The sequence below is a fragment of the Amphiura filiformis genome, chromosome 5, assembly GCF_039555335.1.
Source record: "Amphiura filiformis chromosome 5, Afil_fr2py, whole genome shotgun sequence".
Lineage (NCBI taxonomy): Eukaryota > Metazoa > Echinodermata > Ophiuroidea > Amphilepidida > Amphiuridae > Amphiura > Amphiura filiformis.
In genome coordinates, this window is record NC_092632.1 from 24789922 (window position 1) to 24803799 (window position 13878).

At 37.4% G+C, this 13878-nt stretch overlaps 1 protein-coding gene across 1 annotated transcript in view; it reads right to left on the bottom strand.

The window, feature by feature from the left end:
• Positions 1-200: 200 nt before the first annotated feature.
• Positions 201-13878, bottom strand: part of LOC140152084 (ATP-binding cassette sub-family C member 9-like) — a 38538-nt gene continuing 24860 nt past the window's right edge. The window contains exons 23-32 of the mRNA XM_072174383.1: positions 12548-12650; positions 11867-11983; positions 11346-11457; positions 8649-8776; positions 8281-8359; positions 8037-8145; positions 1608-1711; positions 984-1117; positions 505-567; positions 201-338 (exon numbers count right to left, since the gene is read on the bottom strand). Of these exons, the coding sequence (XP_072030484.1) occupies positions 201-338; positions 505-567; positions 984-1117; positions 1608-1711; positions 8037-8145; positions 8281-8359; positions 8649-8776; positions 11346-11457; positions 11867-11983; positions 12548-12650 (1087 nt within the window). The remainder of the gene's footprint in view (positions 339-504; positions 568-983; positions 1118-1607; positions 1712-8036; positions 8146-8280; positions 8360-8648; positions 8777-11345; positions 11458-11866; positions 11984-12547; positions 12651-13878) is intronic.

The following is a 13878-nucleotide window of genomic DNA, read 5'->3' on the forward strand; positions in this document are numbered from 1 at the left end:
AATGTGTATTACATTGCGAATTTCAAAAAATCAAAATTATTTGATATTAGAAGGACATTCTTCGTATTCAGAATGCAATTCGATATGTCTGATGTGCTCTTATGTCCCACAATAAATACTGTCCAAACGTTCATACCCCACCCCTTAAGTACGAACACTGCAAGATTAACATTAACCAACACATAGACTATATCATAAGCTTATTTATTAGCTTGAACCATGGAGTAGAACTCGGAACTTTCTCTCGCAAGTAAATTTCCAGGGCTGTCGCATTCAATGAGCTCACCATTACTTAAAACCCATATTGTGTCTGATTCGCGTATGGTGGACACTCGGTGCTGAAAGAAAAACGAATAATAATAATAATAATAATAATAATAATAATAATAATAATAATAATAATAATAATAATAATAATAATAATAATAATAATAATATTTTAATAATAATAACTAGGTTTCTAGGGGGTTACCCTAGTGGCACGACAATTCTTGCCAAACTTACAGCAATTGTCAGCACAGTTTTGTCCTCGAAAGCGGAGGCAACAACTTCTTGCAGTAACTTCTCCTGAATTAATTGAATTGAAAAGAATAACAATATAATAATTTATTTAATTATCCACCATTTTAGTGAACTTTAAAACTTGCTTTCATGTGAAATTGATTTGTATAATTTCTTTTTTAGTGGTTAAGATGCTAGCAGTCCCTAAGGACACCACATTGTCTTACTTTTAACCTGAACTCATTACCATTAGCACCTTTTGCGTAGTGATTTGGTATAGTACCGCACCGTCTAATCCCTGATCTCTAATTCAAAATAATTCATGCCTAACATGAGTTTATCAAACACACAAATCGTTCCTCGGCATTCTGCCAAAATCATAACTACATGGTCAGGCATAGAAGATCTTCTCTGGGTCTCTAGGTCATGTGAATTATTTTATGCCAAAAATATATTTAAAAGAAACCCCGCATTTATAATACCGTGTTGTAGTCAATGGAGGCCGTGGCTTCGTCCATGATAAGTACGCGGGAATTCCGGAGAAAAGCTCGAGCTAAACAAAATAGTTGACGTTGACCAACGCTGAAATTTTCACCACCTTCTGATACGGGAGTGTCTAGAAATATAAAATTTAAGTGTATCATTCTTAAATTAAAAGTGAAATATTTCTTTCCAGAAACAGATATTCTACTCACACTGGCTATTTCTAGAATGTTGGTCAAATATTAAAATGCACTTTCGCCACTTTTCATTGTGAGTATTGACTCTTTATCTTACTATATTCTATGTTAAATTTAAAATAGAAAAAAAAAGTGTTTGCTAAATCCAGAGTGCAAATGCTGATATTAAACTTATGCTGATATTAAGTATTAGTTAATTGTCACATCATATAAAAATACCCAATTGTATTCTTTTGTGCCCTTTTCCAAGTAAGTTTCAAAATATTAAAATTTCAATCTTACAATGTATTACCAGTTTAGGTCTATCCAAATAATTATAATTATGAAATGTGTTGCGTAAAATCTTGATACTACTGTTTTGAACGCAAATAAAACTATTTTTGGAATAATGCAGGAAGACATTTAATGGTCAATTTAGAGCCTTACCCAGGCCAAGGTCGAATTCAGAAACGATAGGCTTGAGTTGTGCTATTTCTAGTGCATTCCATAATTCCTTATCCGATTTGCTACTATTTGGGTCCAAATTTGTCCTGTGTAGAAAGTTAAAGCCATAATATAACATTTCCATACAAACTATATTAGTATTTCTTTGCCATAAAATGTTAGCTTTTTTTTATCAGATATGTCCCTTTATAATTTTGAGCCGAACAACTGAGGTAAAGCAAAGAAAATTCAAATTTACTACCAGCGCTGATGTTGCCAATGTGTATCACTCCATCGGTTATGTTACGGTACTATCCTTTGATGTGCATATCCGTCCCGCACGCCATGTACGTACTCAGTGTTATCAACATCATGTACGCGTTCGACTAATATTTCCATCGTAATAATAAAACGACGGTTCCAGCGTTTTATTCAAAATCTCAGATCTTGACAAAACTACAGCACCCAGAGTCTTGGTTTTTGCAGGGTATGTTAGTTGAATAAAGTACAATATAATCATGTAAAAAACAGAATTTTGAAAAAATATTGTGGGCGTTCTCCTCATCCTCAGAAAATGCTATAATATGGCCTTAAATCAAAATGAGTACTATAGAAAACATAATATGGACAGTCTATATGTTTGGGTAATTGTCATTGCATGAAACATGTAGAAGTCGACGTAACTGCGGTATATATCGTTCTTATAGGTCTTGGTCCCATACCCATGACAGTCTAGTCAAACTATGAAATAACCTACCACTAATTGCTACAATATACATTTCACATGATTCCATGCTGTAAAAGCTCACACAATAATACATCAAAAGGCTATGAAATTCCAAGTAGACCTACTTTGCGAAAAGCAAATGGGACGAACCGAATGTAACTCTTATTTCCTAGCAATTGTCAAATATTTATATTTGGCCTTTACCATTCCCAGTTTAGTCTAACCAAAGGATAAGGATTGAGGTATGTTAATTACTTGGCAAACAGGAAACATTAGTACATTAGTATTATCTGTCTTTAGTCCATACAGGACCAAAGCAATAATTAGCACTATTATCAACGCCGTCAGGCGTTGGTCCTTATAGATCCGTGCGCTACCCCCAGCAGTGCACTCTCATTATAATAAACAGTGACCACACGAAACCAGTTGATGAGCCACGTCATGAATCCGAATATGGAAAATTGCCCCGCCCATAATTTGGGCCATCATTTAACCACATCTATTATATAACTGGGACTCTCAAGCCATCTCAAGTGCTAGGTATCTCAATCGATTGATTTTGAGAAGCAAGATCAAAGCAATACAAACTTTTGAGGTCGCTCACCAGTGTAAATCGAGCTATCGAGTTTAATTTTTTGCTATAGGCCTATCGGTGTTCATAAAAAGTCATTTGTATGATTCTAGGTTTGTTTTCTTTTTCCTTTTTCTTACCTTTTTTTTTTTACCATGGTCACTAGCCATGATAACATTATTAAAACCAAAATAACATTATTTTAATTTGGAAGATTGGCGTAGCGAGGGGGGAGGAGGGGCGGAGGGGGCACGTGCCCTGGGCGCAACCCTTAGGGGCGCCGAATTGACTTATTCAGCATCGATTCTGCCCCCTCATAGCGACGAAAGGCCAAATTTGCGCGCATTTCAGCACAAAATCATTGGAAAGATCAATTTAAGACCGATATTCAACTTCATTATAGCCCTAACCAAAATTAATGAGTGATATGCCCTATGATTTGTGCAAAATTTTCAAGAATTGGTTAGGGCGCCATTATGCATCCATAGCCCTGGGCGCCACAACCCCTAGCTACGCCACTGTTGCTATATACACCGTTTATTTGGAACCGAAATTTGATTTATTAAAATCCAACTGGAAATAACCAAGTGAGTAAAATAACCATTGTTATATTCAATTATTGCTTAATGTTTATATTTTTGATCTTTTGTGTTTTGCTTACCAGCGCTTTGAAACTTTCTTGAAAAGGCGCTTTATAAATGTTGTAGTATGTATGTAGTATAGTAGGCCTATGTATGTAAAAATCAACACGGTGTTCACGTTTTAACCGAGGGGCATTAACGGAGCCGTGGCAACGGTTCACAGTGTCATCGACCCTATATATCTTCATGGCAGGAATCGCCATGGTAGGTTGAATCCACAGCCACGATTAGCCATTTGGTTCAAACCTTTAAAGCTCTTTAGAACTAATAATTAGTCGAGGGACATAACTAAGGCTACTCACAATAGCCGGGTAATTGATCTTGGTTGTGCGTGAATAAGCTTGTATACCCCATTGAGGTCAATGGTCATCGACTTTTATACTGCCTACAGTGAGTGCAGCTGTACTACACGCTGTAGTCCACACAGGGTATTACAGGACCAACGCAATATAAAATGGTCAGATTTTGACTTCAAAGCGCACGGCCAATTTTCAAAGCGCATTCTAGCGACTATCATATCTGTTCAACACGTATTTTCGTGTGTACGAGACCACATCTGGTTTCTTGAGAAAATTCATTTGCGGGAGATATTCATCAATTTCTAACCCAGTATTCGAAGATTTTCGTCTGATATCAAAATCGTGCATAGCAATTCACGTGTATCGATCCCATGTATTCATTTTAGTGTCCCTGCTCCACCAAATAATTATTAGCCAGGCGGTGTCGGTGTGCGGCTCTTCGTTGCAATACTTTCCTGGTCTTTGTTTTTATTTCAAAGTTACAAACAAGACAAGACAAGGAAAGACAAGACAAAAGTTAAGATGGCCTCTGTTGAAATTGCGATTCTTTCCTCGCTTATCAATTTTTGGCAGCCGTCTGTCTGTATGAGGCACAGTGTCATCGCCCCGATATCTTCATGGCAGAAATCGCCATGGTAGGTTAAATCCACCGCCACGCATAGCCATTTTATATCGACCTGTTTAATAGTTTTGTGTCGCATAAGAGCCGAAGGACCATGATGCAGTCATGTCTACAGTAGAATTCATCTCGACCTTTGCAGGACTTAACCCCATTAAAAGCTATTAAACCAAGATAACACTCATTGAAACAGCTCAACTGATTAAATCGGATCTTCTCTGGTTGTGCACAAGTGACTGTTTTCATGTGCGATATCGCAATAAAGCTGGTATTCATAGCTTCAGTTGGGTAACCGATTATAAAGGAAACGAAAGGAAACAATGTTATGTGTGGCTTTGTTCACGAAACCAGACAATGGCGTGCTTTTTGTAAACCAGCATTCTTGAAAATGAGCAACATAATGATTTTTGACTTAACATGGTTTGGAAATAATTTCTTCATATTTTTGGTGTTATCTGTCGTTTACATGTCCTTCCTAAAACACAGAAGTACGACCCTCTCCAAACACCTAAATTAGCTAAAAATTTAGGACATGTTACAAAACTATATTGTCTAGAATTTTAGAAGAGTACTTTTAATATTGGCCGGTTATTTTTCACACAGCGACGTTAACTAGGCAATGTACTATTACCTATAACATTAACTAAAACACCAAAGTACGAATATTTCCAAACATCTAAATTAGCTAAAAATTTAGGACATGTTAAAAACTATATTTTCTAGAACTTTAGAAGAGTACTTTTAATATTGGCCGGTTATTTTTCACACAGCAACGTTAACTAGTCATATCCCCATACTGTTAACGTAGGGCTATTTGTAAAGGTCACGCGTCAATGGGAAAGAGCACTGTGTATTGTGTATAGGAAAACGGACAGTAACTGCAGTATGCATCTGACTAAGGCTACTGACAATAGCCCCGATTAGCCCGGTTACTGTCCTCGCTGTGTGTTAGTCAAGCATGGTACACCATAGGTCATATGGTTTTAGACTACCTTCACGATTGGCCTATACACTGCGCTATATAATTCGGCACATATAAAGCAAAATTATTGTCAGTTTTTGACTCAAGACGCAAGCTAGTATCTCAAAGCGCAAGCCAGCGACTATCATATCTGTTAAAAATATATATTCAAGTGCAAGGAACCACATCTGGTTTCTTTATACGAAATCATTTACGGGAGATATTCATCATTTTCAAACCCGGTATCCAAAGATTTATCGTCTGAATACCAATCGTGCATAGCACATCCACGTGTATCGATCCCGTGTATTCATTTCAGTGTATCTTGCTGTATAATGTAATTAACCGGGCGATGTCGGTGTGTGAGGCGAGGCTCAAATCCACCAAAAGACCAGACACTAGATCAAAATGTTTATATTTAAGCACGATAGGCCTTGTAGTGTGTAAATAGAGCAATGATTCAGCATATTATTAACATAACACACTATATGTTGTATACACTGTAAAAACAGTGTTTAGAAAGTGGTGGCAAGAATGTGTTTAGAAACGTTATGTTTAGAATATGGATGTCATATGTTTAGAAATTAAACATCATCATTGACCAATGTTGAGAAATTTGACACACGATGTTTAGCTTTTGTTTACAAAGTGGTGGCAAAATTGTGTTTAGAAAAGTGTTTAATCGCTAAACACAGTTTTTACAGTGAACATTTTGTGTTTCAGTGATGCGGGTGGTGCGACGCAACCCCCCTTCCCCCATCGACAAAAAGTGCACTGACTTCTTGGATGAAAAATATACAAGGTCCAATGTAAAAAAAATGAACAAATGGACCACTTTTTTTGCTCAAATGTTCAATCATTTTTGCAGGTGGATGTAGACCACTTTTGAAATTAACAAATGGACCACTTTTTTTGCTCAACTGTTCAATCATTTTTCAGGTGGATGTAGACCACTTTTTGCATCAAATCCCCCCCCCCCTTCTTCACCTACGGGCCTTTTTGTCTATAGATTTTAACTCTGATTCTCCGGGGTCGAATCAGTCAGACAATTTTAGAAAAGGAGGGTCGAAGATGCATATTTTTGCGGAATTATCGTGTCATTGTTGTCCTGCCTTTTGGATGTTATAACATAGATAGTGAAGGAGACTATCTATGGTTATAATAACGAAGGTAATAAGTTTCGATTTTGATGACAATTTGTGAAACACATGCCAGCAAAAAAGAGGGCAAAATGGCAAACTGAGTCATCTAACTGTTACTGAGCTCTACCTGTTACTCTGCTATTACTCAGTTAAAGAATTTTGCGCTGTGCACACTGTTTATTGTAAAATTATTGTAAAAATAATAATAACTGATGCCTAATGATAAAATGAAACGATGGCCAAACCAAAAGACCTGTATAATATGCACGACCTTCAAAGTGAAGAACTTGAAAAAGAACAATTCAGCCCGAACCGCGGGTCAAATAATCGAAAAGTCGCCCAATTTTTATCTTAAAGGCTGTTCCAAATATCTGGAAAACATATTAAGTTGGGAGTTGTGTAAAGTTTGGTGGTGTAGAGGTGAACATTGACTTGATTATATTTTAAGCCTACTTAATTGGGTTGCCCTTGTAAGTTTGCCTGGTCAACTGGATGGGTCTTTAACCATTGATTTCTATGCCGGACAGTAAACTACCGAAGTTGCGGGAGCCAATGTTGAAAAGTTGCCCAATTGTTTTCTTAACCATTGGTTTCTATGGGACAGGTATTGTCAAAAGTCGCGGGGAAAATCTTTAAAAGTTGCCCAATTGGCTACAAACTCACGGGTTTGGTAACCATGTGAAGAAGTAAAATCAGATCAAAGCTCATTAGTGGATGATGAATATTGATCGCAATCGGAGTGGATATAAATAAATTGAATGAATGAATGGATATAATTATCGATATTGTTACGCAATAGTGGTGTTAATCCAAAGCTGGAAGCTAGTAGTTGGCAGGTGGAAGGCAAGTCTAATCTGATTGGCTAAAAATCGTCGGTAGCTGTCAGTAGGCGTGGTTAGTCAGTTTGACATTTCCCTTGACTTTCCAAGGGAGGATATGTCGGATCTATAAGGACCAACGCCTGACGGCGTTGATTATGGTGCTAAATATTGCGTTGGTCCTGTATGGACTATCTGTCTTAGGTACGGAATCGGAAGTAGAGATCACATAAAGAACACAATTTTCTTCCCCTTACGAGACTTTATATGAAGAGTTTCATAACAATTTCCCCCTTATTATGACACCCTAAAACTGACTTTCACATTTACAACAAATTAGAATTTGATGGGATCCGGACTAAAATCAACCCAATCCCGCGGGCTGTTAAGCCAAAATGACACCATGCGCAAGAAAGTTTCAAGTTTGAATCGGTGCCAGCTACAATCAAGAATAAACGGGGAGAAAGAAAGACTAATGATCGTGATTTTTGCATTATGCTTAATAACAGAGTATCGTCCCTATCTATACTGTTAAAAATTGAACGCGAATTGTAGACGCGAGTGGCGACAATGTGCAAGGCAAAAACAGTTTTCACTGAAAAAATCAGACGCCCTCTGTAGCAAGAACAATACAAAAGGGACTTATTATACTACCTTATTGTTCCTGTAAATAGTATCGGATCTTGTGGTATAATTGACATTCTCTGTCTTAGAGTCGTCAGAGGCATTAAAGCTATGTTTTCACCATCGATGATTATTTTACCTGCGTGAAAGCAACAAAAAAGAAAGCATTCTTTCTGGTAATTAACATTATATCTAAAGATGTAATTTATAAACTTCTTTATTTTACGAATATTTAAATGTAACAATAACAGCATTAGATATTTGAACCACTTACCTTTGAATGTCTCAATAATTCGCAACAACGACAGCGTTAGTGAAGATTTCCCGCTTCCAGTTCGGCCACATATTCCGACCTGATTCACAAATTTCAAGAGGGGACATGCTTACAATATATCAAACATACATAATACATGCTAAAGATATATCGAAAAGTTATTCCAGCATAATTGCAACATACGCCCAAGTTTAGGGTGGTTCACATAATATAGCTGATATCTTTTTATTGGTTATTAAAAGCATTATATGACACGTTTACTTCCGGAAAATTTAAATAGATCAATTTTAGGAGTACACGGTATTCAGTTAGTAAATATACCTCAATGAAACCAAATTTTCTTTGAAATAACATTTTTCAATACTTACCTTTTCTCCTGGTTGTACATATACAGTGACATCTTGCAACACTGGTGGCAGAGTTTTATCATAACGTACTGATACGTGCTCGATCTGAATTGCACCAAGACTAGGCCAATCAGATGGAGGTTCACTGCCTTCACACAACAAATAAACGAACGAACAAACAAACATAAATTGACTAGTACTCAATACAATTTCTTTTATTTGTTTGTATTTTGGTGTTGCTTTGTTGTTGTTTTTTAAACAAAATTCTTTCAGTGAACACAAACAATCATAAATTGAACAGTACCGATACGATTACATAATACCCGTTTTTAAAGCGATATTCATTAAAATCACATCGCTGTATGGATGGCGGAAACCTTCAAAATACGCCTAAGAATACGCCTAAGAATACGCGTAACCTTAGACGCCTAAGATGCAATCTTAGACGTCTAAGATGCATTCTTAGGCGTCTAAGATGCAATCTTAGGCGTCTAAGAAATTCGCGGTAGACTTAAATCAACGAATCACAGGACTAGAAATCCCAAACAACCAACCATCTTAGGCGTATTCAATTATTGACCAATGAAATCTTAGACGCCTAAGATTTTACACGCCTAAGAATTCTTACACGTCTAAGATTGACCATTTGACCGTGACTAGTGATGGACGGTATCGCAAATTCGATCAAAACGTACAACGGACGCTGTGCGTTAGAGAATATTTCGAACAATGGCTGGATGGTGTGTTTTTAAAAACTCCTTTTCTCTTCATAGCCACCCGCGTCAATCCCAAAGAGAAATGGGTGATGGGGTGGGAGGGGATAGGGTACATGTTCTCCCACCTTTCGGCACAATGGCCCATTGTTTTGTTCTTTACAGCCACTTTTTGACAATTCAGGCGGAACAATGTATTTTTATAGAATAGGCTTTTTTTTTCATTTGAACATAATCTAGCAGTTGATGTTGTTGTTGCAAACTGATAAAACTTTAATTTGTTTTAAATATTTTGTTTTTCTGATGACTTGCAGTTAATGTAAGATTTCTATTTGTGTGGCTATCATAGTGTAAATGATGATGATAATGATGATGGTGTTGTTGTTGTTGTTGTTGTTGTTGTTGATGATGATGATGATGATGATGATGATGATGATGATGATGATGGATAATACAAATGATGTCAGATGATTATTAGAGTCGTGGTGGTGCTGATGATGGCAGTGATGAGGGATTAAATTTAGTATGAAATTGTCACCCCCCCGCACCCACCCAGTCAATGTTGTTTTGATACTAAGATAGGAACGGACTAGTATTGGCTCCAACATTGATTGGGGAGGGGGGTTGCAAGCAATATGAAACATTAATGTTTGTCACTCATGTTACTTGTAATGTTTAAACAAAGAGCACGTGTCTATGGTGTCACCCTGCTCACTTTTCACGTATGTTTTTTCTTAACACGTATGCTATGACTGAGCCAAAATACACAGTTAAGAAACCCCGATACCTCCATTCAACAAGAAAGTTAACCTGACGGTGTACGGTATGATGCGTTTATATCCAATACGTTCAGAGGTCAAGTTATTACTGCACACACATTTAAGGTCAACCAACTATGTCTTTATAATTCGAACAGCGTGTGACATATTTTCCACCAAAGGCCCCGGGCCAAGGCCAAATCGTCTTTTATAATTGAAGAGATCAGATATGCATAATTTCAGTCTGCAAAGTGCAAGAAGACAAGAGGTCAAATTTTCTATGTTAAAAATAGAATCATGGAGGTATATAAATATATGCTAGGCATGTTTGTTCCTCTTTGTTGTTTGTGTATTAATTTTCATCATCATCATCATCATAATCATCATCATCATCATCATATCATATCAAAATCAAACCGATTAATCAATTTTGCTGTGCAAGTCCTCAGAGAAAATCACATTGGTGATACCGTCCATCACTAAAATATCAATCTTAGACGTGTAAGAATTCTTAGGCGTGTAAAATCTTAGGCGTCTAAGATTTCATTGGTCAATAATTGAATACGCCTAAGATGATTGGTTGTTTGGGATTTCTGGTCCTGTGATTCGTTGATTTGTCTACCGCGAATTTCTTAGACGCCTAAGATTGCATCTTAGACGTCTAAGATTGCATCTTAGACGTCTAAGGTTAGGCGTATTCTTAGGCGTATTCTTAGACGTATTTTGAAGGTTTCCGCCATCCATATCGCTGCTGTTTATACGGGTAAGAATCAATTTAGTTTATAGGCCGGCAACCTTGCAGTGCACAACGTCTCAGTTGCGCGCTACAAATATCCAAACATCATTGGACGGATGTATGTCCCTCTGTACACGGACTGGGCTCGACGACTTAAGTTCACCTTCGAAGGACGGAATACTCCCATGATTCATTTTATACTCAATCTAAAATGTACCACTGGGAGAGTGGAAATCAGAGTTTATATGTTGCCACTTAAATTCTGCCTCCCCAGCCAATACTCAACAAGTCGCCTCCTGGGGAATTGAACCCGAGAGTACCATAACCATTTACCATGCACTATTTGCCAAACCAAAAGTCCATAAAGCTCTGTCGCACATTTACATCATTGTACACGATTCATTTGCATTTTTAATGTCAGCGGCAAATCACAATTAAATTGACCTGGATGATACCTGCAAAAGATGATTGTACGAACATCCTTAGATTTAAAGAAAACTGCTAAACCAACCTCCGTAATGCTCTGTAGGCACACCTGCATAGTATTGTACACGTTCAACGGGGTTCATTTGCATCTCAGTGTCTGCGGCAAATCGCACTAAGTTGAACAATTGTACTGATACCTGCAAAACAAAATACATGTTAACTTCTAAGAACATTTAAAAAAGAAGTTTAAGAAAGGACCTGTTTTCTCATTCATTACAAAAATGGATTAGTTTCATAATATTTCAATAGAGTTAAATATATAGAAATTTGTGTTTGTCATTAAAATATTAGTATAATCCCCGCTATCCTGGGAACCATTTATGTAGGCAATACCTTAAAAATATGTGGCACTTATAACAATATCTAGTTTCAGCTGAGTATTAACTCTAATGATCAACGGAGCACACTGCTAGGAATATAGCAGTCCAGTTTTGTATGACCATGGTCGGTGCTTTTCTCATACTTAACGCATACGTTACTTTTTCTTTTGTGGAGATCTTTTAGAACGAATCCAGTTAAGTGATTTTTAACAAGCGTGCTACATACCATAAGCACGTAAGTTAGAGCTAATCCAACTGAACTGGAATCCAGACTTCCAAATGTTGTCGCTTGAAGTAGAGTTGTCAAACCTACCACCAGTACAACTAACCCACCGCATATACTCTGAAAATGCATTACGTTAGATAAATATGTTAAATATCGAAGATATGTTCCATTTTATAGGTCATTTTAAAGAGAAGATTATGATTTGTTTCCAAGACAAATAATGTCTCGGTGATAAAGCATTTTGAGGGAACGGATCGTTTTGGTTGAATAGAATTGTGACAAAAAACATGAAAACACGATTGTATTGAATATTTGTCGTCATTATTAACATTTGCAACAAATTAACTACCGTATACCGATTTTGACTGATTTACAAAAATACGGATATGCAATATTCAAAAGTTACATAAGATTACTTTCTTATAATTATGTTTTTTGTTCCTTCAAAAACAGCATTCCATTGTAAATCAGATTAAGTTTATTTCATTTAGGACTGCCGAATACAAAAGTCATATGACATTTTGGTCAATACCGAGAACAGAAAAGATACAATGCAAATTGTTCTGGCACATGACATCACCAGCTCGTCATGTGACAATTCAGTTTGAAAAATACACACAGTAGTCGTGTCGAAAGTACACGTAAGTGAACAAAAATCTTAATTTGTAGTTTTATTTTTACCATTTGCAGTCCGAGCCATCCATAGCCAGCTTGTAGATACAGAAAAGCTGTATTGTTTGTATCGATTCTCTTGAGCAAAGTGCCAAAAAACTTCTTCTGTTCACTGAAGTATATGGGAATATAATGAAAAGAAATCGGATATGAAGGCGTCAGCTTAGTAATTAGAGAATAAAGGTATTGGGTTTAGCCACTGGAGTGCATCTATCGTCTCATATAACACTGGCGACATCATTATTTTAAGTAAAACAACGAGACGAAGCCGAGTTGTTTTACGCCAAAATAATGATGTCGCCCGTGTTATATAAGACGATAGATGCACGACAGTGGCTAAAACCAATACCTTTATTTTCATTCTTAAACACTTCAATTCAAATAGAAATATCATAAGTAATTTTAATCAAATTAAATCCTACATTTTACAAGGAACTACCTAGGGCTTAAAATCGATCAGTCCCGTTGTTGCTATGCGCCTCCGATTGGTTCAAATAGCGAGCACGAGTATCGCGTTGATGCACACGCGCCGACCCGTGTGATATCGTGTCATATCACACGGGTAAGAACCAATGAGATTGCAAGAACGTTCTCAAGTGTTTAAGAATAGCGCATATTGTTCCAACTTATAATTCTCAGAATACAACGATGAAAAAGAAAAGAAATTTTAACGCGTATGGTTACTGCAAATGTAATTTACGTTTTGGGTGACGATGCGTCACCGACCAATTACCAAGCTTTGTGTTAGACATGTAAGAAGACACAAATGACTTTTTGTATAGAATGTTCGGAGTCAAATATGGAATATAAATTGGCCCATATGGTTGGTTTCTGCGACTCCCCTGATTTACTACTAAATGTGTGGACTCCTGTCAAATGTCCACTCATCGTCTAGTAAATGTGTTGACCCTCGTCACAATTCCATCATGAAGCCTAACAGACTTGTAGTATTGGGACCCGTCATGAGTACGGGTACGGGTCCGAGCCATGAGTACGGGTACGGGTACGGGTCCCAGACCATGGGTACGGGTACGGGTACGGGTACGGGTCCCAGGCCATGGGTACGGGTACGGGTCCGAAGCCATAAGTACGGGTACGGGTCCGAACCCAAAATAGGGTGCGGGTACGGGTACGGGTCCGGAGCCATGAGTACAGGTACGGGTACGGGTACGGAAATTGGGACTCGAGTACGGGTACGGGTACGGGTCCCAGTATGGGTACGGGTACGGGCCATGGGTACGGGTACATATATTGGGACTAGAAACATTGTATGAGTCCCATTATGGGTACATGGGTATAAACAAAGCTATTGTTATTGATTATTGACATTAATTTATTGG